This window comes from Nothobranchius furzeri, chromosome 7, assembly GCF_043380555.1.
Source record: "Nothobranchius furzeri strain GRZ-AD chromosome 7, NfurGRZ-RIMD1, whole genome shotgun sequence".
NCBI lineage: Eukaryota > Metazoa > Chordata > Actinopteri > Cyprinodontiformes > Nothobranchiidae > Nothobranchius > Nothobranchius furzeri.
The window spans coordinates 73,510,007-73,536,728 of record NC_091747.1 but is presented as its reverse complement, the minus strand read 5'-3'; the positions used below and the strand labels follow the sequence as shown (position 1 = coordinate 73,536,728).

At 43.7% G+C, this 26,722-nt stretch overlaps 1 protein-coding gene across 2 annotated transcripts; it reads right to left on the bottom strand.

Moving 5' to 3' along the window:
• Positions 1 to 1,377: 1,377 nt before the first annotated feature.
• On the bottom strand, positions 1,378 to 25,837 carry map2k7 (mitogen-activated protein kinase kinase 7). Of its 2 annotated transcripts, XM_015954346.3 has the most exons (12): positions 25,642 to 25,837; positions 20,473 to 20,520; positions 14,452 to 14,590; positions 14,118 to 14,184; positions 10,956 to 11,069; positions 5,142 to 5,261; positions 3,937 to 4,044; positions 3,675 to 3,854; positions 3,389 to 3,469; positions 2,045 to 2,187; positions 1,849 to 1,894; positions 1,378 to 1,738 (listed from the first exon to the last, which is right to left on the bottom strand). In XM_015954346.3, exons 1-12 carry the CDS (start codon positions 25,763 to 25,765, stop codon positions 1,595 to 1,597), a joined length of 1,314 nt encoding a protein of 437 aa, XP_015809832.1. In that variant the 5' UTR covers positions 25,766 to 25,837; the 3' UTR covers positions 1,378 to 1,594. The 2 variants fall into 2 exon arrangements, with proteins under 2 accessions (XP_015809832.1, XP_015809833.1); XM_015954347.3 differs by lacking the exon at positions 20,473 to 20,520 and having other exon boundaries at positions 25,642 to 25,836.
• Positions 25,838 to 26,722: the final 885 nt, after the last annotated feature.

Here is a 26,722-nt window from a genome sequence, read left to right as displayed (position 1 = left end):
TGCCTCTGTCCTCAGAGGTGTCAAAACCAAGCCAAACGTGCCAACCAAAGGTTTTACATTTGTTGTGCAGCAACAAGTTGCAGCTCCTTCTGATGCTAATTTGCAGGTTAGATATCATCCCCAGCCCACCTGTCCGTGTCCCTGGATCTCAGTAGCCAATAAGAAGAGACAGGTCCTACAGACAGGTGTCCTACAAGCTGCTTTCAGGTGAATGTTTTAATGTTAAAATACCGGAGCAGCATGATGACACGACATGACACCAGGCAAGTTTCCCCGTGTGGGGAATTCATATCTGGTTTTACAAAAATAAATAAATAAAAAGACTGTCAGAAGCGAGTTTGCGTGCAAATCCGGGCAAGGCGCTGACACCTCGTCTATAGGATCCAAACCAAAACCACACCAATCCCAACACTCCAGACACCCCCAGTGTCTCCTGGACTCCAGCAGCAGCCTGCGTCCAGCCTTTGGTCTGACAACGGAGGAGCTCTACATCCTGCTCAACAGCTGACAGAAAGAGCCACAGACAAGAAAGAAGAGGTAGACAGAGATTTGTGTTTGAAATGGCTCCACAACGATGTAGCGCGTGTTCTTTGTGCCAAACACACAGCTAGTCAGTCTTACTTTGACCTCTGACCTTCCGTCTTCCACTCCTAAAAGGAGTGGAAGGTCCAGAACACATGACATCATCGCCTTACCTCATCTCTCGTCTTCTCAATATCCACTCTTTTCACGAAACACTAAATACACAACAAACAAAAACACACATCACTGCAAAGCTACGACACTAATTTTTTTGTGTTTTCTCCGTTAGAACAACTGTAAATAAAGCAACCTGTAGTCGAACTCGTTTAGAGCAAAGTGTGTACATCCTAGCCTGCCTACACACGTATTACATACACACAGCCAGCCAATGAGCAGACCCTCGTGTCAGAGCTGTAGTGTGATCGTGAGTGGCTCACCGATAAAAACAGCCAGTGTTTAGGTATTTGTCCATACACACACACACACACACACCTAGAACAACATTTAGACTCAGCCTGAGGATGAAGAATAGAAACACTTGAAGAATCTTAATTGCACAGACATACTTTGTCCTTCTGCGTCCTAAAGTAGCAGACTCGTACTCCAGTGTGTAGTGACTACTCTGTTGATCCAACTGCTTGGATCCATGCTGGAATCTGTGTGAACATGTGACTGTTAGAAGTACAATATGAGTGTGTGATAGTGTGTGTGTGAGTGTGAGTGAAGGTAACTAAAAGTGTATTCTTCTAATGTTCCCTCCTCCTCATGTCTGTCAGTCCAAGTTTACACACGACTAAATAAAAAAAAAAACACTTTTTCATCTATCCGTCAGTGGACCTCCATCCATCTCTCCATCTGTTCATCTAGAGTCCTCCACTGAGTCTCCGTCTCTCTCCTCTATGGGCTCTTCAGGTGTTCTGGTGGACAGATGGATCGACAGGTTGGGTCTGGAGCTGGGCGCAGCTGCTAACAGCTAGCCTGAAACAGACTTAGCCTGCACTAGGCCGAGCTAAAGCCGGTCTGGTCTAGTCTAGCGTAGGGTGGAGCTAACGCCGTGCTGGCGAAGGCTAGGCTACCTACTGAAGAGCGAGTGGAGCATGTGCTGATGGGTGTAACACTGGCTGCTGCGAGGTGATTCGGTACGATCCATCACCGCCTGAAACCAGCCAGCAACATCCACCTCCAGAACTTCATAACGTTGGATGAAACTGTGCTCCTGTAGCAACACAAACACATGCAAACAATAAGTGGATGCAGTGTTTGATTTTTGGGTAAAAAAAAAATAAATAAAAAAAATAAAAATAAAAAAAAAGCTTCTTCACTTACAAGCAGTTGATGGTATTTTGGCCTTTTTCTGTGATCCTTTGTCAGGCTGGAAAATAATTAGCATAAAATCATTTTCATTTATTTCTTACAGTGAAATCGTATCGTTGCCTTTACATTTAAAGCAAACAGACTGGACCACAGCTGTTTTGCACTGGAGCCTCTGAGGCGCGTCAGCTTTAGCGCGATCTCAACTCACCAATCTTTGACGAAAGACTGAAAGTCAGGGGAGAAACCCATGCCGACAGGCAAGAGGGGAGGATCCTCCTGCAGCACTTTGGTCAGAACTTCAAAGTCAGTCTTGCAGTTCTTGTAGGGAAACTGTCCTGTAGCTAGCTCCACCTAGAAGAGACAGCGTCCCAGCTCGGATCATTCACAAAGCACCGAGGAGCAGGTGAACTCTGGCGTTTACCTCTGCAATTATTTATTATTTATGTTTTTCATCCATTGAGCAAACATTTCAACTAACAATTAAAAGTCGGTTTAACAGTTTTCTGGGCGTTTTAAAGCTACACATAAAACACTGGCTGCTTAAAGATCATTTCCACTCTGTCCTTGTTTATGAGAGTGACCAGGTCATTTTTAATCTTAGAACTAGGGACGCCGGTGTCGGTACAGGATCTGCTCGGGTGCAAAATCGGCTCGGGGTCCTTCGACTGCCGATGACGTCAAAGTACGGCAAACCCACTCAGACAAAATACACTACACATCTATACTGTTGGAAAGACTTTAGCAGTTTTGTTATTAAAATAATGTTTCTTAAGACGTAAGTTTGTGTTTATAATGGTATTTGTAAAATAAAACACTATTTTATTCATAATGTTGAACTCCTCTTTGAGCACATCCCTTGAAGGATCATAGGTATTAGCAACACCTGTGAAATTGTATTTGCAGGAAAGAAGTGTGTCCCGTTTATTGAAGTATTTTGTGTTTAGAGTTTTTGACATCTTGTCCATGCGTAGTTCAGGTACGCTCATAGCTGCTAGCCAAAACTCTGGAGTTAAGTTTTCTGGCTTTACTAAAATACCTGTCTGTACTTATTTGATTGATGGTAGTTTTACTTTCTATTAGACTCCAAATGTAATCATTTGGCATGTTTCTAATTCATAATTTGTAAGAATGTAATCGGTGATATTAGCATTAGCATTCCTATGGGTTTTTCCATGTATATTAGCATTGCGCTAGCCACTCGCTGCCAAATTGCAGCCTTTGTGATTAGAAAATCTCCTTTTGTCACATCGCAGTTTAGTTGCACATGCAGTTAGTCGTTCAGCCCTAATATACATGCAGCTCTATGCTAAAAGTGTATTTTCAAAGAGGTAATGACTTTGTAAAAGTCGTCCATCTTTCCAACAGAAAGATTTGCCTGGACCAACGTAACGTGATTACGTAATTCCGTAAGGTTCATGTTCAGCCAATCAACTACTTTGACGTCATCGGCAGGCGACGGACCCCGAGCCGATCTTGCACCCGAGCAGACCTTGTACCGACACCGGTCCCAACGCGAGGTAATCCAGGTGCTAAGAACAGGTGAAGGACCTACCAGAGAGATGCCGAGGCTCCACACGTCTGCTCTGATGTCATAGTCTGGTTTGGTGGGATCTGGAGGGTCTATCCTTTCAGGCTGCAGAAAAGCAGACAGTCCATCAGAGCGAGTTTCATCGGTGAACTTGAATTTCTGATGAGACGAACTTGGCTATAACTCAGTTGAAGCTGATTGTATTCTGATTCTGCTCCTGTAGCTTCTTAAATGCCGACAGCCTGAAGAAATTCATAATTGAACTCAAGTGCTTTACAGTGTGTGTGTGTGTGTGTGTGTGCTTACTTACAGCCATGTAGGCAGCACAGCCAGCACTGCGAGTCTTCGCCTTGGAGTCGACGAGACGGCCGCTGATGCCAAAGTCACACAGTTTGATCTGACCTTTAGCATCGATGAGGATGTTGGAGGGTTTGACGTCCCGATGGATGACACCGTGTTTCTCTTTCAGGTACAACAACGCTTTCACTATCTACAGCAGAAACACACAATCCCACGTTGGTGTGTGTGTGTGTGTGTGTGTGTGTGTGTGTGCGCGTGTGTGTGTGTCTTACTGCTACTGTCATCTTCCCCAAGATTCGCTCTGGGATGGGACCCTGGATTCTCTTCTTCAGCTTCTCTGCACATGTCCCCATCAGCTCCATCGCAATGAAGACATCCGTCTGTATGTAAATGTAACGAAAACTCATAAATACTCACTGGCCATTTACACACACCTGGTCTAACCAGAGGAGTCTAACATAGCGGGGGGTTCTAACTAGCGATGGGTACCGAATTCAGTACTTTTTAAGGTACCGACCGAATTCCATAGTACCGACCGAGCACCGATTCACTTCATTTGAAACGGTGCCTCGTTTCGGTACCCGTCCTTCTTAACGAGAACTTGCCTAGACAGCTGCGCATGCGCAAGAGCGTTATGTCGTCGGTCGCTGCGAGCGAGATGTAAACGGAGAAGCTCTGGTAGGTAAATAAAATGTTTAAGATGATGTTAGCTTGATTTGTTAGCTTCCGTTTCACTAATGGTGCGTTCGCTTTCTCCTCGGAACTCCGAATTTCCGACTAGAAGAACATGAACGTGCTCTAAAGTTTGGCTTCTCTTTACTAAATGCGACGGGTGATTGGGTGAAGATGAAGCCAGTGACAACGATCTAAGTGTGAGGCATCATCGTTTTAATCTGCTCCAGCAGTTAAATAAACTGTTTAAGATAACGTTAGCTTGGTATGTTAGCTTCCATTGCTACCATTGTTATCAGCTAATGGTGCGTTCGCTTTCTCCTCGGAAATTCTAACTTCCCAGTAGGAAAAATCAATTGAAAAAGGATGGCAAAAGGAATGAAGATACACAGTAAATTTAGTTCACAGTAAAGATGTTTGCTTCAGTTTAATTATCAGCTTATAAAACTACAAGGACGATGTTAAAATACAAACAGTTGAATGTTATTTATCGTGATATTTATCAAATATTGTTATATAATGAGAAAAATATATATTTTTATTATAAAAGAGAATTAAAAATATTAAACACTCAAAAGTATCGAAAATTGGTACCGTTAAGTACCGGATCGATTCAAATGTCAAAGGTACCCATCCCTAGTTCTAACTGATGTCAGGCTCACCAGCTGTGATTAAGACAGTAGTTTGTTCATTCAGACCTTCATCGGGAGTTTCAGTCAGACTGAAAACACTCACGCGGTGTGTAAAACGACACACTGAGTTTGGATTTATTAGGACGAAGCAGGAGCGTTCAGAGGAGACTCACGTTGGTGACTATGGCTCCGTAGCACTGGATGATGTAAGGACAGTCGTGACTCTTCAGCACCACGTCCAGGTCCATCAGGATCCTCTTGTTCTCATCCTTATTTCCAGTACGACGCATTTGCTGTTGGCACAGATGTAAACTAATGGTCTAGTGCTATTGTGTCACTTTCCTTTGACAAAATAAATGCAGAACAAAGAAATAAGCAGCATTTCATTAGTAAATGTGTGAAAACACTCCTGGAGCCTGTCAGCCATTAGGGTGAGTCTTCATGAGTCCTAAGCTGTTTTAACTGGGGCTGCTCTATGGTACTGGAAAAGTTCACTGTGATTTATTGCTAACCCTGTGGTATTACCTTTAAACAGCATTTAGCTTCTGCTACCATCCTGCCAGCTTAACTGTACCTTTGATTATTTTATTCAGTAATGAGATCATAAGTGTGATCTAATTGTGTACACACGTGTCGACAATGATCCCGTTGGCCTTTTATGTACCGTGGCCGGTCATTTACAGTCTTTTGGGTCTAATCTGTGTTTTCTTCAACACTTTCACTGAAGAAAGAGTAAACATTCTGTCAAACAACTCAGAAAACTCAATTAATTGGCCCTTTAAAGACTCAGAGCAGAACCATCTCAAACCAAAACTGACTTTTTACACCCACAAGGGTCCAATTAATGTCCACCAATAAAATAGTCCACAAGTCTCACATCCACACGCTGAAAATGACATTCATGTTAAATGGTAAATGGTAAAATGGTAAATGGTCTGTATTTGATATAGCGCCTTCTAGAGTCCTGGAACCCCCCAAGGCGCTTTACAACACAATCAGTCATTCACCCATTCACACACGCATTCACACCCTGGTGGCGATGAGCTAAGATGTAGCCACAGCTGCCCTGGGGCGCACTGACAGAGGCGAGGCTGCCGAGCACTGGCGCCACCGGTCCCTCCGACCGCCACCAGCAGGCAACGTGGGTTAAGTGTCTTGCCCAAGGACACAACGACAGCGACAGACTGCGCGGGGCTCGAACCTGCAACCTTCCAATTGTGTCAGTCAGTCACACAATGACTGTTGTGTTCAGATGACTCTCTAAAGCCCCCTTCAGACAGGCCATGAAAAACGGAAATGTTCCGGAATCTGTCCGTAAGACCTTTCTGTCTGAATACAAACATCCGGATAACGTGCTCCGGAATTTATCCGGACGAAGCCCCTAGTAACAGGTCCGGACTTGTTACGGACAGGGTGGCTGCTTCAGACTGGTGAGGTAAAGTTCCGGACAAGAGGGAGGGGGAGGAGGAGGGGACCGGGGGATGCGAACCACAGCAGCTCGCCTCCTACGGTACCATCTAGACGCGCGACGGAGCGCTTCACACCGCTTCAGTGATTCCTTTAACCATTGAGTAGGGCTGTAGCGAAGCCTCGACGAAGTCGACGGCTCGATTCTAAAAATTTGTCGACGTCAGATCCGGAAGTCGACGCACCGCGCCCACTTGTTGCATCCCCAGGAGTTTGTAAATAGAGGAGGAATCTGCCTGTTTTTCCTGTAGTTCGCCCTCTTCTCCGCCTTCACTAACATCTCCGCCAAATACCGAAGACCCGGAACAACGTCCGTCCACTACTAGATTATTTTCCTGTTTTGCCCCTTCGTCTCCCGGCAACGGACAACAACTTCCGGGGTCAGACGCGCTGCTTCGTGTCTATCGCAGATGTAGAAAATCACCGGGAGCGTTTCTCCCTTCATTAAGGAGCTTCTTTCAGACATGAGGAGATCTGTTTTGGTGGTAGCAGTCTCTCCTCCATGCTGGTCTGTTTGCTGCCGGGTGTTTTTGGTTTATTTAAACTTGGTAACTTGAACTTAATGTTGGTAAAGCTACTGTTAGCATCTTCGCTAACAGCTTCTTGCGTTGGAATAAGCTGTTACGTTTTGGTTTAGAGTTCATCTTTTTTGTGGTGTAGATCTCCCTTTTATTACATTTAGAGTGTTGTGGGTTTTCGGTTTAGTTTAAAATATCACCTTGAGTTTGGTTTAACCCGTAAGACCACTCGCCTCACGCACATAAGTGACCAAAACAAAGCAGCATGGAGACACTCCATCTTCTACCACCTCTCAGGCAGCAGCCTGCACTCCCAAGTTCTACACGTCACCAGAACATAACCAACCACAACACAATAAAAGCAGTGTAATACAAAATGGAAGGCCTGTAGTGTTTATTCTCTTACAGTAAGAATTTATCAATTTTTTTGAGGAATTTATTTGAGATTTTCTGGTTTTTGTTAATTGTGCAATAGAAAAATAATCATTAGATTAATTTTCTAAATAGTCATTAGAATAGTCGACTATTCGATAAAATAATCGTCAGAATAATCGTTTTAAAAATAATCGTTTACCCCCAGCCCTACCATTGAGCTTCACCATCCAGGTCTCTTATGTGTCTTCGTGTGCGCAGAATTATGCTTAAGCGCCTCGTGATTTTTATCTTGAGAGGCGCTATAGAAATGATATTTTCTTCTTCTTCTTCTTAACATAAGTCCGATTCCCCCCCCACCCCACCCCCCGCTGCCGTCAGACATCTGGAACTTTTCCCTGCTGTGTGAACGCAGCCGAAAGGACAAGTTCCAGTACAAAAGTGGTGTGTCTGAAAACACAGTTCTGGTTAAAAACCGGATTGAATTGTCCGCAAATGTTCCAGAATGTCTGTCTGAAAAGGGCTTTACAAAAGCTTCATCGTATCCTCCGTTAACATCCTCATATCAGCTTCAGACTTTTATAGCGCCGACTCCCGTTGAGCTCATTAACCTTTGACACGGCAGCGGGACCTGTGATGTGACCATCACACACGCACACTGTGAAGTCGATGCTCAAACGAAACAGTTTGTCTTTGTGCTGACCTCCGGTTCTCTGGAAACATCTCAGGAGCAGCGCCCCAGCTTTACATCTGTTTACACTTTACTCAAATAAAAACCTAAACGAACGCTTATTTAAATGTGGCGACTGACGACATGTGGCCGCTGCGGTCGCTTTAAATGTTAATACCATCTACCTCACAATAAGATCTACATTTATAATCAGCCACAGCTGTAAGGCTCATGCTAACCCCCCATCTATCAGTGTATAACCCTGGTCCTGAGCCACGGTTTGATCTGACAGCAGCGGAGACACACAGGCTGTGTGTGAGACAGCACATAATGTTATTTACAAGATTTGACCACAACTGCTGTGCCTTCATCCTTTTATTGCAGTGGGTTTAGCTCAGAATTGGCAGAACAATCATGCTAACAACTTATGACAGAAAGAAGGAATTCCTTTTGTGTTTTTTCTTCTTTCTGTCCACATATAGATATTTATGGGCTGCATGGTGGTGCAGTGGTTAGCACTGTTGCCTCGCAGCACGAAGGTCGCAGGTTCGAAACTCGACTGCGGCCTTTCTGCGTGGAGTTGCGTGTTCTCCCCATGCATGCGTGGGTTTCCTCCGGGTACTCCGGTTTCCCCCACAGATCACAACATGCCCTATAGGTTATAAATTGTAAGTCGCTTTGGATAAAAGCGTCTGCTAAATAAATAAACATAAACATTTATGTATATATTAAGGTTGGGCGATGGGACGAATGGGCTGAGCTGTTACGGTTGTTTTTTACAGGAGGCGATTTGTTTATTTACTTATTTATTTGTTTGTTATTGACAAATGTTTTACATGCTACACACAGAGAACATCGCGGAGCTAACAATCAAGGAAAGATCTCCATCAGCGCATCTGAGCCTCATCTCACCTCCTCCGCCTCTGGCTGCTGACAGTGCGCGCGCAGAGGAGGGGTTTGGAGAGCAGCTGTGACGCACTCGACATCGTGCACTACAGCGCGGCGTTGAGTGGAACGTGGAAACTCTATCGTTCAGAGTCTGGAAGACTTCTGGTTATTTCATTTGGAGATATGTTTCCTGATTTAAAACTTTGGCTGAAGTAGCGCTCGTTATTCAGCACCTGCGTCGAGTGTGTCAGCAGAGCACGGATCCATCCAGAACATTATTTTAACAGCCAAGAGTCTGTCTGAGGCTAAAGTCTAGAAGCTCATTTGATTACACACAAGCTGCAGGTGACCAGTTCAGGTTCACGCGGCGCAGGAGGAATGTGCGTTCGAGCCGCAGCAGGTGAAACATTCCTAATTTAAGTGAAATGGATGAATTGCATTGTTCGTGTTACTGAGGCATTCTGATCAGCTTGGTTGGACTAAATATTAATTAAAATGAATGGAAATTTAGCGAATGATTAATAATTTAAAGCGACAGGGATAAATGGATCATGTGACCTCTGGCAGTGAGCTGCCACCTCAGAGTGCGTCCAAACGGAACAGCGACTCATTCCATCCCCCACTGATGTTCATAAAGAAACATTTTGCTTAAATAAAAACCACAACAGTGGGCATCAGAGGGAAACAAAGACGAAGCTTCTTTTTAACATTTTAACCGTGTTTAATACGGGCCGTTCACACGTCACTCTACCAAACTACAAATACAAAATTAAACAAAAAGAAAATGATAAATTCCTCTTCCAGCAAACGTATGTGCTGCGCTTGTCTAAAAAAATATCAACGTTTTGGGCTTCTTCTGTGTTAACTTTAATAAAGTGATTCACCCCTAGGTCCGGATTAACTGAATCATAAGCTAGGGCTGTACATAAAAACACGATGAATGTCCAACTCTATGAGCAGAAGAGCAGTCCCCACCATCCTGTTCCAGGGTATCTGCAGATTTAAGGGAGCCAAATTTAAGACTTTTTAAGACCTTTTTTAAGGCCACTTTGACCAAATTTAAGCTATTTTAAAAATTAAATTTAAGCGATAATTTCCAGCTATTGCCTGGAACCGGTGCTAACCGCTTCGCGAATGTGGGATTAACCATCCAGTTACCATTAAACTTGCCCTTCCCCATGGCGCAAGCTCCCACTAGCTTAACCAGCTAATGTGCTCATCTAGAAAAATAGCCCCCTTTCACAACCAACTGACTGCGTACGGTTCCGCTTACGTCAACGTCATACACAAAAAATGCTGAACACTAACTAGAAATTCACGAAATTTTTATAGAAATAAAAGAATCTTGTTTATTGGGTCTTTGGTAATTTAAGACCTCTGGAAACTGGATTTAAGGATTATTTGTCATTTTTAAGGACTTTTAAGGCCTTAAATTAGGAAAAGCTAATTTAAGACTTTTTAAGACTTTTTAAGGACCCGCGGATACCCTGCTGTTCATTCTTAGCCGTCTGCAGCTCTATGGAGCAGAACCGCTGCAGTCAGGTTGCTGCTTCAAGTCGGCTCTGCTCAACACCGCTGCAGGATTAAGGCAAGCCACTGTAGCATATAATCCACAAATGCTTCTATCTGTGAACATAATTTAAACTGGATTATTGTTAACCCGTACATAACAGACATGTCACCAATACATTTTTAGCAGTGTCATTAGCATTTCCAGTAGCTTACTACTGAACTTGTTAATGAAATACATTAAATTTACTGAATATATTTAGGTGATAGCATGTTGTTTTGCACGTTATTGAACTGTTTTCTAATCATGTTCCGTTGTTAAATAAAGTAAAGGAAGAAAAGAAAAATGACTCCCTAGAAGTTTTAAAATTTTCCCGTTGAATCCGATTAATCGAGTCGAGACCCGATCCGATTGATCGTTGGTTGCAGCCCTAATATAAACATCTAAAAGGTTTTCCTGCATTAACAAACTCAAACAACAGCAGATCCTGCCTAGCAGCCATGACAGAGCTGGACCCTACGGTTTAGATGTGAGGAACACAGGCGGGGCGGGGTGGTCTTACTTTGACAGCGATGACGTGGTCCGTCTTCTTGAATCGTACTTTGAAGACCTGTCCACAAGTCCCACTGCCAATCTCTCCCTCGCTGATGAGGTCTGTTACCTCTGCTGGATAACGCTGCGGAAACACAAAAAACACAAATACACTTATTATTACTGAAATACTACCACCATCACTACAGAATACCAGCTAACAGTAGCAGCATGAACAAAACCTTGCTGTATTAGAAGTCATCCACTGGGATGTGCTGAAGGACACTTGGATCAATCTCATGACTCAGCAACAATGTAGAACGACCTGTTAACTTTTCTTTCTAAAGCATCAACAGGACATTTAAACTAGGGCTGCACAATATATCGAAAAATGATCGTCATCGCGATAACAGGACGTGCGATAGGCCCATCGCAAAGTACGTCAAAAACGGCGATAAAGGTTTGGTTCAAACATTTCCATCCGTGTCATACATCAACTTTTTGTAAACCAGCTGTTTTTTACGCGGAAGTATTATTTGACCAATCAAATGTAGCCCTTCTGAAATGCGGCCAATCAGATGGGTCCGTTCACGTAATACGCCCGCCCCCTACGTAGACCCTTACCCCAAAATTCCACCATCTCTGCTCGAGTAGCCCGCTTTCTGCTGCCGCTCGCTTCCCTTGCTCGTCATGCTGGCTCAGATTAACGAACGCACTTTGTGCTGAGGTTTCTGGAATCAGCGCTGCTTTCAAACGTGAACGTGAGTCCGCTCGGTGTCGTTAAGCAGCTGATAATAACCGGGCTGACTCCGACACGTGTCGGTGAACCAACCCACCTACCTCCATGTCGCTAGTGTTCCACCGGGTGGTGATGTTAGCCCCAGGCTCCGGTTAGCTTCCAGCTAAAAGGCTACAGCACTCTCCTCCCAGTCCCACCCTGCTAAAGAGGGCCTGGAAAAGTTCCCCCACCCATCAAAGTGATTTTTCATTTATGAGCTTTTATAACCTTGTTAATCAGGATAGTTGATTTGCTGCTGCACATAAACTGTCAGTCAGAAGCTCTGCTAGCCGGTTATCTTAAGAGGAGCTAGTTCAATTTGTTAGCTTGTTACCAGAATCATAGTTGCAGTTTCATCATCTGAGCTGCTTTTTAAGATCTAGGTAAACTTGTTCAATTCGGGGTTAAAAACAAACGTTTTCACATATTTTCCATGTAGTTTTTTTTTGCCAGTTCCTCTTCTGAAAGGTAGACAATTGTTTTTCTCTTTCCCTCAGAAAATCTTAATATTCTCCTAGTTTGGCCCAGCACAGATCACTTCCCAATTACAGCAACAGCCTTATATCATAACCACATAAGTGGAGAAAATGTTCAGTAGCAATGAGAGAATTTGCTGTTGCATTTAAGTGATGTTAACTATTATTTAACATTTAAACTTATTTTCTGATTTTTTTATTTATTCAAAAACCCTGGTAAGGGATGTTTTTCTGTATTTGGATCATCAGAAACAGTTTTATGGTGGAGGTGATGTTTTAAAGTCACTGAGAAACTGCATGCATGCAGTTTGTTGTTTTGCTGCTAATACAGTAGCAGGTGCAGCTGCTAATACAGTAGCAGGTGCAGCTGCTAATACAGTAGCAGGTGCAGCTGCTAATACAGTAGCAGGTGCAGCTGCTAATAAAGTAGCAGGTGCAGCTGCTAATACAGTAGCAGGTGCAGCTGCATATTTTTGCAATAAAAATGTTATGTTGTAATGGAATTCATGCATTAGTTTTTGTTTGCTTTGAACCCAGAGCAGACGTCACACGCCAGACATCAACACTGCATACTTTGGTATTTGTTCATTTATCGTGGGTAATATCGATATCGCAATATTAAGCACTGTTATCGAATATCGCAGGTTTTCCTAATATCGTGCAGCCCTAATTTAAACAGATTCATTTAAAGAAGAGAATAAGCGAATGTGAAGCGGCTGGGATGAGGATCAGCATCTCCAAATCTGAGACCATGGTTCTCGACCGGAAAAGGGTGGCTTGCCACCTCCGGGTCGGGGGAGAGGTCCTACCTCAAGTGGAGGAGTTTAAGTATCTCGGGGTCTTGTTCACAAGTGAGGGTAGGAGGGATCGGGAGATCGACAGGCGGATTGGTTCGGCGTCTGCAGTGATGCGGACGCTGAGCCGATCTGTCGTGGGGAAGAGGGAGCTGAGCCAGAAAGCCAGGCTCTCGATGTACCGGTCGATCTACGTCCCAATCCTCACCTATGGTCATGAGCTTTGGGTAATGACCGAAAGAACGAGATCGCGGATACAAGCGGCCGAAATGAGTTTCCTCCGTAGGGTGGCCGGGCTCAGCCTTAGAGATAGGGTGAGGAGCTCGGACATTCGGGAGGGACTCGGAGTAGAACCGCTGCTCCTCCGGATCGAAAGGAGCCAGTTGAGGTGGTTTGGGCATCTGGTCAGGATGCCTCCTGGACGCCTCCCCGGGGAGGTGTTTCGGGCATGTCCTGCCGGCAGAAGGCCCCCGGGTCGACCCAGGACACGTTGGAGAGGTTACATCTCCAATCTGGTCCGGGAACGCCTTGGGGTCCTGCCGGAGGAGCTGGTGGACAAGGCCGGGGAGAGGACGGCCTGGAGCTCCCTAGTTGGGATGCTGCCCCCGCGACCCGGACCCGGATAAGCGGAGGAAGACGACGACGACGACGAATCAGATAACTGAGTCTTAATCTGAGTCTTACTTTCATCAAAACACAAAGCTGCTACCCTCATCCACCAGCGTACGGCCACTGGGTTAATGAAACACACACCCAGAAGGGTTCAACAGAAAATTCTGTTGTTTGGTCTTAATTTATGTCAGTTTGATGGTGACCCTTTAGAAAATGTTTTTGTGATCGTTTTATTTATTTATTTTTTTGTAGATTGGTCTTTGTGTTTGGATTTGGTGTCTAGAAACCTGTGTCTTTGTTTCGTTTTTTTTTTCCAGTTTGATCCAGCGTGGCGGGGTGGGTTGTTACAATTCTAAGTATAAAAGTTCAATGAAAAAAAGCTCAATAGTAAAAAAATACTATGCTTTAAACCTGAGCTGACTTAATTGGACATTTTCTAGTTTAAATTCAATATTTATTTATTTTAATTTTTACTAAAAATAAAAAAAAATCTTCATTTTCTTTGCGACTAAAGCTTAACGTGAGCACCTCACCTGACCGTCGATCTTCAGATAACCGGTCTGCTTCATGATCTCCTGCAGTTTCTGGTCGATCTCTACACTATGGGATGAAAACGTAAAACACACTGAACAGCAGAATCAGGGAGCGCTACACAAACGTGTTTCAGAGAGAAACTTTGTTTTTCTACATCCAACATGTAAACTCTATATCAACTACGCCTCAACATTCTCACACACACTTTCTAATTAATGTGCCCATCTTTGCACGTACAGATTTTATTCATGTGTTATTACCCCAACTGAGGGGCTTGTAACATTAAAAGGCCTCCTAGATGAAAAATCCAGCTGTAATAGAGAACCGACATACTTTTCTAGGCTCTTCTGTAGGCCGTATGGGGGGGTGGGCAAGGTGAGCATGTGTCGTGGGCGGCAGGGGTGATGCTGAGGTGAGCTCTCAGACGATGACGAGCGGCTGCCTCCATCGTTGGCCAGAGGTAGCTGAAGAGCTGGGTTGAAGTGGGACAGGACCAGTTAGAAGCACCACGATGGTGTGTTTTATGTAATCATGCATTCCTGCTGTGAGTCAGACGCATGTCTAAAGCCGGGCGTACACTGTGTGATTTTTTCACTCGCAGCGTTCAGCTTCAGCTCAAACTGTACGACTTCCTCGCAGAGCAGATCTCACGAGCCAGGCGCTCACACTGTACGTATGGTAGCAACACGTCAGACCTAAAAATATGCTAAAAATAGCAGTTTTTACACAACATGTCAGACTTTTTTGTCTTGTTTTGCCTGTTGTCCTTCGGGAGTGCTGCAGGAGGACACACAGGGATTTATGGGGGTTGGATGAGGAAAACGAAATAAAGAAAGTAAATCTGTGTTTTGTGATCAGTTTAATTTGACACGAACACGACAAACACGCTTTCTTGACAATCTTTGTGAGTAAAAAAACGTGTAGGAATAAAAACAAACAACGTGTGTTATTAGGGAAATAGCGGGCGAGCGGTGTTGATGCAGGATTGCGCCGTGAGCGGTTCTGATACATTTTGGGTCGCAGCTGCTCGCAGCGCCGCTTCAACAGTGCGATACCCTCACGAGGGACGAGCGAAATATTAAACACGCCAGAAGTCCGTGCGAGCTCACGATTGCTGATCGGCAGCTGGTCACGTGGTGTTAATCGCCTCTCGTAACCCCCTGTACACTACACGACCGCTCGGCGCAAAACTCGCCCCGATCTCGTGGATTCTCGCACGAGTGGAAAATCGGCTCAAAAAAGTGAAAAAGTCGCACAGTGTACGCCCGGCTTAACAAAATGATGCTGGTGCATTCCGTTTCATGGTGCCTGTGTTCTCTCTTCACAAAGGTAATGAAAAGGGTCCGATGAGGGAGGCAACATGATCAAGTTCAGGGAAGCTGCCCATGACCCGGTCAGGAAGTTCTCCCACGACCCCACCCTCTCAAAGTTAAAGTTTTGTTTTTGTCCCGACCCAAAATGAAAACAAACAGGGCCGTTATCTCGGAGCAAAAGCAACACTGTTCTCATGCAGAGAGAGCGCACAGGGCTTGGGTTTGTGCACACTTGGTTTTCAAAGACAGTCATAGTGTAATAAACAACGTGTTTGGTACGTTTAGCTGTGGGAGTGGTGGCCTGCTGTTAAAAACTCACACAGGTCAGCTGCTACAGTGAGTGGTAGCACCACACTACCAGTCAGTCAGTTTAGTGTTAGCACGATTACACAATCAGCATTTAAAATGCCTTTAAACTTTGAGCAGAGTGTGCCACTATCTCATTAAAATGGTTCGGTTTGACAGAAGTGGGCTGGCAGCGCCTCCAGAGGGTGTTTGCTTCCACGAGTCACCTGGATGGATGAGCCTGTAAGAACAGAATCACTTAGTGAAACGGAGGAGGGGTTAGTGTGGAGAGGAAGACTCAGGCGGTTTGCGTCTCCAAGGTTCAACCGGCTCCAGGCGGAGGGCAGGACGACATAGCACAAGAAAGTGAAAACACAGATACAAGCAGGCACTGCTGCCCCACCTCCTCTCGCGCATAGTGCCTTTGCAGGAGGAAAAGGAGAGTGCAGGGATGAGACAAACCAGACAACATCGCAGTTTAACACGTGTGTGAGAAAACAATTCAGCCAAAACTGCACAGCACAGACTAAACTGGAAGTCAGACAGTCTGACAGGAAGGCAAGTCTTCAGTCTGCACATGAGGAAAGTGATAGGAATAAAGGCCAGAGTGTCCACAGCACTCCTGCAGATGGACCAGTGGGGATGCTGGATTAGAGACGATGTAATAAATAAATAAATAAATAAATAAGACAACCCAGTCCATATCGCCGTGCAGAAAAAGCCACATGCACCGTGATTCTCTGCCTCCAGCAAAACAAAGGTTAATAGTCCTGCACGCACACGCACACACACACACACACACACACTGCCCTGCCACTGGCACAGACACACAAGGACACATGGAGGAGGAGAGGGGGAAAGATGGAAGAGATGTGGCGAGTTTACAGGAGGAGAAAATAACTCCTGGGCTGAAATGTCGACACCAGTCAGGGCCTGCTGTCAGAAACTTGGTTTGTACCCGAGTAAAACTGTTGGGAGACAAAAGTACTGAAGGTTGGAAAGAAAAACCCTATCTAGGTACTTATGTTTATAGGAAATCTGTTTTGGTTAAATCTATATATGACAGGTTTTCTCGATTGCTTAAACACTACAACCAACCTTTTGAACTCAAATTCCAAAACCATAATGCCATTTTTCTAAAAGCACACCCATTCCCCTGAAGCATACACACTATTCCCTGCTTTAACATGAGTCAGATTTGGTGAACTGTTACTGCAAAACTCGACACACAAATCCCTACATTTTCAGTGCCGACACTATGCAGTCATTTAGAAAGCACTAGCAGTCAATAATGCTAACTGAAGTCAGCACAGCTTGAGCTCAATCAGCACACAATTAACCAATTAACACACACCAATCAGAAACTCTGATGGGTAGATTAAAGGGCTAAAGGTTGGTTTATGCTTGACGCGTCCGCGAGTTTCGCACGGCTCCGCACGGCGAAATTGCGTCATTTTAACAACCACTCCCATCCTCCGCACGGCCCAAAATTTCCACAACGCGCACCTAGGAAAATTTCTAACCACGCGGACGGTCGGACGCGGAAAAACATGGCGGACCGGCTAGAACTAGTATGGCAGAGGTTCGTAAATACAGACATTTGTATGATTCAGCTCTCAGAGATCACCGTGATCAACATGTTGTTAATAAATCTTGGAGAGAAATAGCTCGCACTGTCGGAAAAGACGAGGACGCTGTTAAAAACTGCTGGAATGCCGTGTTGTAAACAGTAATTTCTGCTTCTGCTATGGTGTAGAGTTGAATGCATACCGTAGAGCTCCATGCTGCCCCCTACAGTTTGGGAGAATATTGGCTCACCGCAGAGACAAGCCGCATGAACCATAAACGCTGCGAGTTGTGAAGCGCGTTCCAGCCGCGAGCCGCATCACCGCGCGGAAAGTGAATGCGTCAAGCATAAACCAAGCTTTAATCCAGCTCATTCAGGTTTGAAACAATAGATCCAAAGAGATGCAAAGGAAGAGGTGGAGGAGGTCTAGGACACCACAGCAGAGGAGGTGGAGGAATAAAGGGAGGTCTAGGAAACCAGGGAGGAGGAGATGCAAGAAGAGGTGGAAGAGGAGGAGGTCTAGGACACCAGGGTGGAGGAGGTGGAGGAAGTGAGGGAGATCTAGGACACCAGGGTGGAGGAGGTGCAAGAGGAGGAGGAGGAGGTCTAGGACACAAGGGTGGAGGAGGAAAAGGAGGTCTAGGACACAAGGGTGGAGGCAGTGCAAGTGAAAGAGGAGGTGCAAGAGGAGGAGAATGAGGTCTAGGACACCAGGGAGGAGGAGGGGAAGAGCCTGGGCAAGGAGACAAGTGTTCGCAGATGAAATTTGATCCGCTTTAGTTGACCCTGTTCCTTGACTATGGTATGACTATGAGGGAGGCGGGGCCACGAGCCCAGCCAAATGTGAGTCGCTTCACTAGCTATAGGTTGTTTATAAGATCAGAACGTAGCAGCAATGTGGCACAATCGTGGCAATTTTATAAAAGATTAGGTGATGGCGGCATAAAAGGGGTATGGGGGCGGTCTCTGCGCTGCCGCAGACTTCCGTCTATCTTGGACATAACTTGCATTTTATTGCGATTGAAGCCGTGATCGTTAAGTTTTTTTTAACAAGCAGCTCCTAAAGGTGTCCCCATCAGTCCCTGTGCAGTCTCTGGTGATCTGAGCTTCAGCTCTAACAGAGAGGCTCATGGAGCTCTGCGGCGCTCCAGTTTGCCATCTCAGCTGATTTAGTTCAAAAAGCAAACCTTATTGCCTGTGTGTACTTTCATTTTCAATAAATTTGCCAGCCGGAGCTCAGTAATAACTCCCCACGTCATCATGACATCTGCTTGTTGCGCCAGGGTGCATACGACAGACCATTACAGCAATATTACTACCAAGTGAGGCGGAACGAATGCCGCAAAATTCACGCAATGCCATGCTGGCATGGCGCGTTTATAGACATACCATTGCGGTAATATTACGGCGATTTGCCGGCATGGTGTGTCTTATAAAAGCAACCGTTACCTCCATCATCACAACCCCTCCAGGCTAGGGCCAATACATCCTGTGATGTGGATGAGATTCTTTGGCCTGATCCAGACCAAAGTGATGTACTGTAGGGTATATGAATAAAAATGTGCCACTGTATTTACACTGGTTGCATCTTCTGTGTTCATCATGTGAAGGTTTAAGTGGGGAACAACCACAAGCAACAGAACTTGTGTTGTGGATTTGTGTTTACCGTTTTGAGAATACGAAGCATAGTTTAAAGAAATGTTTAAGCAATCGAGAAAAACTGTAATATCTAGAAATGCAATGACTTTAAAACCATACTTTTACTAACTCATCACAAAGTGTTTCCCCCTGTTATTGTGCTAGTTGCCCTTTCATGGGACCACCTAAGATCCACTTGTTCCAGATTTGTTTGACTGTACATTATTCCTGTGATGATCACATAAAGACAAGTCTACTAGCTGTTGTACATGGCGGGCTCTGTGTACACTCCCACTAATAAACAGAACGCATACCAAAAAATACTGTCTCAACAACCCGAAAAGCAAAAAAAAAATCAGCGCTATGGTTAGTGAAGCTGCTCTGGCAGCAGTCTCCCTGGTTCTCCACGTTTCGGGGGAGACCACTTGGGCTTGGGTCTCCTTTGTCTTCCGTGGGTCTTTAGGGGCAAGTCTGTGCCCCCTATAACTCACTATTCCACACTCCTGTAGAGAAACCTTACAAACACAAGTGTATGTATGCAAACAGGTGCTCACACAAGTATGGAATTGTTTTTCTTACATATCCTAAGGCTGTGGTTGGCACTAAATGCACTATAAATTATTACATTGTGCTTTTCAACAAAAAGTGCTACTGTTATACATCCTCATGTTGTTGGCACAGTGGTATTTTGGTGCTGTTGTATTTTGTGTGCCCCCTTTCTTCCCCTCTCTCTGGTCTAGAACAGGGATGCACCGATTCCGATACTGGTATCGGTATCGGCACGATACGATACCAATGCCAGTATCGGTAAAAGTTAGCCGATACCAGGAACCGATACCAATGCAGTTGCTTAAAAATGGCTTCACTGTAACTTGTCATTTCTGTTCACCTAATATTTTAGTTTTGTTATGATTTCCATTCATATATTTTACTTTTTATCTACCTCACAGTCTTTTCCTGTTGAAAGCAGAGAAGAAAATAAAATCTGTATTCCAAATCATTGCCTTTTTTTGTATGGTAGAAGTATCGGTAGTAATCCGTATCGGCGAGTACTCAGATCCAAGTATCGGTATCGTATCGGTTTGGAAAAAAGTGGTATCGTTGCATCCCTAGTCTAGAAGCAGATTCTTCTACCCACCCCCATTTTCAGCACTCAGAAATCATTTCTGATTGCTTTACAGCCGAACAGAAAAAAAAAAAAGATACGCTTGTTTTACTGAAATGTTCTCAAACTTATCAGGGACACACTGGGATAGAACACTATTATTAGCTCAAACAAGATATTTCTAATCTGATGTTTAAAGGCTGTAAATTGTAAAAATGTGCAGCTAACTGCATGTTTAAAAACAATATGCATAAGAGTTGTGTTGGGGTCTATTTGCATTGTCAGAGAAAACCTCAACTCAAGACAAAGTAAGAGTCCATCTAAGCCATGAGCAGAACTGGAGGGAAAATAAAGAGATGACAGTATGGAAGAGAAGAGGTGAGGAGGTGTATGTTTCAGGAGTTGGGGAGGTGCAGTGGCAGAAGGAGCGATGGATTGAATGATACCTGCACGCTGGGAAGGGGCTGGAGCAGGACTGAGCTGGATCACGATGACTAGACGGAAGAAAGAAAATACACACACACACACACACACACATACACACACATACATATTACTGCACTGTTCTACTCAAACACGCACACGTCCACACACACATTCTGGCAAATGACAGAAAATAGCAATAAAACTTTCTACTATCAACAATGTTTTCTGTTTTTCATGCACAAACAAACACAAAAACAAAAAAATGTTCTAATCAAAAACAGGTGGAAATGTTCTTTTTCTTATAGATACTGAAACCCGTTAAACCTAAAGATAAAGCTGCTTCACCGCAGCTCTAAAGGCCGTCCGAAGTTCCTGTCATCATAAACTATTACATGTAAGAACAAGCTATTCCACAAAATGATCAACAAAGCAACTCACACTGAACATGTGCTCACTTCGGTAGAGCATTGGTAGACGATCATAAAACACAAACACACACTACTCCTAATAAAGCGAGCACAATCAAAGTGGAGACATTTGTACTGGGTAGTTTCAGTTAAATATCTTATAAAACACTGGATGATTTAAAAAAAAAACTCATTGGATGTACATCTATAACTTGACTTTGGAGTGAACCTCATTTAAGATGGCCGCTATAGCAGACTGACATTAGCTAACACAACAATTACTATACATCAGTCAGTCTTCTAATTCAACAGGGTAGTAGATGAGTCATTCACAACACGTAGCTGAAAAGTCATCCCTTTACCTCCTTGTGTTCAGACAGATGCTGGTCATAAAAGTAGAAAATCATGACAAAGTTGATTTTTAGTAGTTCCATTCAAAAAGTGAAACCGGTATGAGATTAATTCATTGCACACAGACTGATATATTTCATATGTTTAGTTCTTTAACTTTGATAACTGACAACTAATGAAAGTCCGAAATTCAGTATCTCAGAATATTAGAAAATTATGAAAAGTTTCGCCACACTCTAACCCCGGCTTTCCACAGGAGCCGTCAGCAGCACGTCATAGCTGCCGATAGGAACCGCTGTGGTCAACAGAACCTTTTCCACTGGAGCCGTCGGCAGCGCGAGTCGGCCGCGTCTCAGGAGCAGCATGTCGCGGCCCTTACGCGCCGGTTCTATTTTCTACGCGCGACGCCTCTGAAACGGGTCAAGTTCGACATTTTTGGGGAAGGAAAGACAGGAAATCGAACGCGGAAATGGGGAGAAGCTCCCGAGATTTTCAGAATAAAGAACGTACTGCCTTCCAGTTGCTTTACTTTTAAAAAAAGTTACTAACTGTGCGGCCCCGTGAGAAGTTATCACCTAGCTAGCGGTCTCCTTTGTTTTTCAGGTCCGTATTGGTGATTATGAAACGGACAGAACATAAAACACAAACCATGTTGTAGTTTTCTCCTGCTTGTTGTTGTGTTTACTGACTAAGTCACTCGTGTGACTTCGTGCTCTGTCGGTGACAGCTGCTCCCCTGCTGCTTTGCGTCTCGTGGGAAGGGCCAAGCAGCAGCTTACGCGAGCAAGACGTGCTGCTGCAGTAACGTGCTGCTGACGGCTCCCGTGGAAACCCGGGGTAATCAGCTAATTAATCAAAACGCCTGCAAATGCCTTTAGATGGTTTCCCCCAGCGCTTTATAAGCCTGGCGGCCCGCCAGACTAAGCGTCATGCCCCACCCCCCTCCCATGTCCGCTGACACGAACGGCGCAACGAAACTAGAGCCCTCCATCAGCTGATGCTGGTGAGAAACAGCAGCGGAACGTGCGCAAATCCTCCACAATGAAACAGTCAGTGATGGTTTGGGGTGCCATGTCATCTGCTGGTGTTGGTCCACTGTGTTTTCTGAGGTCCACGCAGCCGACTAGCAAGAAGTTTTAGAGCACTTTATGCTTCCTGCTGAAGACCAGTGCTGCCACGATTAGTCGACGCGTCACAATGATGCTGACAAACAAAAAAGTCGACAATAAATTTCATAGTCGACACATTATTTATTATATGAGCTTAAAAATTTTGCCTGCTGCAGCACCTTCTGCTTTTCTGCTTGAGGCTCATGCGCAGTATTCGCCATCCAGATCAGCCTTTGAATCAGAACCACCGGAGAAAAAAAAGACACCATGATGCTCACGCAACAAAGCTCAAAAGTAGGGCTGCCACGATTAGTCGACTCGTCACGACATCGACAAACAAATTAGTTGACTATTAATTTAATAGTTGATGTGTCGTTTATTCTATAAATACTTTTTTAAATATCGCCTGCTGCAGCACGTTCGGCAGTTGCTTCCTGCCTCTCTGCTCAACGCACATGCATAATGGTCGCCATCCAGGTCAGATGCCGCCTTCAGCTTCGAGGCGCATGAACAAAGAATTGCATCGGTGAGTTCACCTCTGACATAACAGAATTATTAATCTGGTAAATAAACTAACTTTAATCTTTACGGTAAAGCAGACCCTCAGAGCTGACGATGGTCCCCTGACTGCTGACGCGGACCAGCCGTGCTACAGAGGCATACCTTGGTGTGTCCTGCCATTTCCTGAGTTAAGATTAGAAGACGAAGCGCTTCACCCTTGTCACCATGCCTTTTGTGAACACAAGTCATTTTTGAGTACAATTTATTTTTGGTTTTAGGTGCCTACCTCCATTTGACTATAGCATTTGTATTAATAGGTTACAAAGTTAATTAAAAGTTGTTTGATAAGTTATCATCTTGTCTTTATCATTAGATGCCACACAGCTGATCACACTTCAAACTAGAAGCTAACAATGGGTATATTAAGAGCATCCTGGTGCAAAAACCTAAACTTTAATGCATGACACGATCAGTCGACTATAAAAGAGTTGTTTGTGACAGCCCTATAGTTCAGTGAACTTCAAATCTTTCTTTCAGGAGGAAAGAAATTCACCAGAAATCTGACCATGGGGTAAGTAACGGCTATGCTGGGGCAGAGGAGATCCTGTGATGATGTCATCTATGTGACGTGCCAACATATTTTTTGTAATCATAATAATCACAAACTTTTACAAGCTGGTTGAAACACCTATAGTGTTCATTTAAATTGAAGTGCAACATGTGTGTGATCCAGGGCGTAAGGCAAAGCGGATTAGAAAATAGTTCTTTTACCTCTGTTCATTTGCATTCATTTTTTCATTCTTCAAGGGACCCATGAGCTAACCGGACAAGGAGGAGACTTATGGGCCATTCCCATCTGTACCGGGTCGGCCCAGGCAGCGTAGGTTGTTTACATATCTGGGTGGCCTGGTATTTTCCCGGGCAAACCAAGGCTCATTCTCAGCCCTCTTCTCGAGGGGTCTGATTCAGGCCGACCAGGGCCAACACACCCACTGCTGACAGCAAATTCACACCTTCCATTAGAGCAAGCCTCTGATTGGTGGGTAGAATCAGCCCACATGGGCTTAAGGCAAGGATGTGTGGAATCAACCGGGCCAGGCTGGGGCCGACTGGGACTACCCGGTACAGATGGGAATGGCCCATTAGGCTCCCTATTACATCCATTTTGATCTCTTTGCTATAAAAATGTTAGAAAGAAAAAACATTCTTTTAAAAACAGCATCTTGAGATAAAAATCGTGAGGCGCTTCACAAACAAACAAAACAATAAATAAAAAACCAAACAAAGTATAAAAAAGATTAAAAAAAAGATTTAAATATTCTCACTTTTAGAGCTCGATGAAGTCAAGTTGCATTTGATGTCTGACCTTTTAGTTCTCCACACCAAATATTCAGTTACAAGCTTATTTGCTCAACACCAGCTGGTAAACCAAGAGGAGATTTTTTTAAAGTCAGAGGTCTCAGGATGTGAAACATGTTACTGCCCTGTCTGAGACAGCTGCGGCTCGGCTGGTAGAGCGGTCAACTTCCAATCTGAGAGCTGGTAGTATAATTACAGTTTCTCCACAAGACAAAGTGTCCTTGGGCAAAATAATGAACTCTGTTGTGTCTTATGGAAATATTATGATTAAACAAAGGTCAATCTTTATCTCATTTAAATGATTATTCTGCATAATTGTGAGCAGTATCATGGCTCCAACAAATCTGAGTTATTTGGACCTGATGCATTTCTCATCTGTAAATTTTTGAAGCATCTGTGACAGTCAAATGACCTTCATCAGCACTTGTTAGCTGGATCAAACGACCACTGTTCTCTCAACAAAAGAAAACTATTAGAAAAGGTAGGTATAATGGCTCAAAACAATGCTATTCAGTAATAATGAAAGATTTTTAAGCTATCACTCAATAGCAAACTTACAGCAGTCAATATGGAGCTTTTTGTTATTTACTACAGCAATGAGGGTCTCGTTGTTACATGTCACGAAGCTGTAGCAAGCGTAGCATTTCTGTAGAGATTTTCCCTCTATGGCCCATAATTACAGCATCTCCTGTCAAGTCAAGTTCGTATGCCTTTCTGACACATTTACACTAACAAATCTTAACCAAACAGATGCAGTAAAGCTACGAGAAAGACCTAACATTTAATCATAACAGGTTAATTACAAGACAACCTCAAAAAGAGCAACATAACTATTAAAACGTTTGACCAAACTCACAAATTTCTAAAAAACAGACAACCTGTTCAGAATTTCTGTTTGATTGTTGCTTTAACATCCGCTCCAACCACAACCAGTGTTGGTTAAGGATAAAAGTAACCAGTTTAAATTACCCTTAAGCGCGAGACATTAAAAATAGCATAAGTGACCTGACTTATTATGCCCAAAAGTCACATCCAAACACACCACTCACATTTAGAACAAACATTCCTTTAAAATTACATTATTGAAACGACCGTAAATTTATATCAAAAATGAATAAAACAGTCATTTTTCTAACGGACGCCAGGCCTGCTACAAACTATCACAAAACGTACAGCTTGTTAGCTTAGCATGTTTGACAGGACTGAAATGAACATATTTCGAAATGACATAGTCACCGACAACTAGTATAACATTGCATCCGGGTTTGAACTCTGCTCAACATTTCTCCCCACATGAGCTGTTCCACTTATTAAGTTGGATTTTTGGTAGTATAACCGAGGTCAGCCGATGTTTGTTTACGTAGCTAGCCAGTTAGCATGCATCTGGTAGCCCACCCCTTCTCAGACCTTTCCTGCTATTCTAGCCGTTACCAACACACCGGTCCGCCCCGATGGACACTCACTTGGCCTTGGACGTGATCGCTGCGGGCTCATGTCGATGTTAAGGTCGATTCTCCGGCGAGCTTCTTCATTTTCCTGCTTTAGTCTCTCTTCGATTCGCGACAGCCTCTGTTCCAACGACGACATCTTGAAAAATTGAGCACCGTATAGTTTCCAGCAGAGCTCGCGACGCCTCTCAGTGGCAGGCAGGCGCAGGCGCAGACTCGCAACCACAGCCTCCTCCCACGCGCGTCATTTGGAACCGTAGTATGTCCAGGAAGGTCCCACCTTTCTCCCTTTCTCGCGTCTGATTGGCTGAAAGGGCTCTCTATTTCAGAGGAAACCTCGCTGCAGGTTTATTTATTTATTTATTTATTTATTTATTTATTTATTTATTTATTTTTACTTTATTGAAAGATATAGCATGTACAACACGAGTAAGGAAACGTACTAAATTTAACAAAGGTTTACATTAATAAGATGGTGAAGCAAAACCGATTGCTTTTAAACAAAAAACTAAATAAAAAACCAGGAGCCAAAAACAAACAAACAAAAAAAAAAAGCTTTGACAAACAACGGATCTTCTCGTTTTTTTTTAACTGTTTTGTCCGGGAGTCGAAGTGCGTAGGTTCGATTCCCGCTCAGTGCGAATATAAAAGTATTAATGTATGCGAAATCTGATAAAACTAATTATTATGTAAATAATTTTTCACTATTACCACTTTAAATTTAATTATAATTGTGATGAAGAACCACTGAGCTGTGAAATATATTTGTGATAATAGACACGTAAAATTATAGAATATATATGAAAAAATGCATCTGTGTTGAAATATATTTGTGATGTTATAAAACACATGTAATAAATGTATCTGTGTCCAGGATCATAAAAACATTCAAAGATTTAAAGTGTTTTCGTTTATATATATATATATATATATATATATATATATATATATATATATATATATATATATATATATATATATAATAAAAGAAAAAGTCTCAAAAAGTCTTTAAAAAGAAAAATCCAAAAAAGTGAAGACAGTTTTTCTGTCTTGCTCCCTCAGCTCCTCAACACATCCAATCTCCCTCTAATGTTAT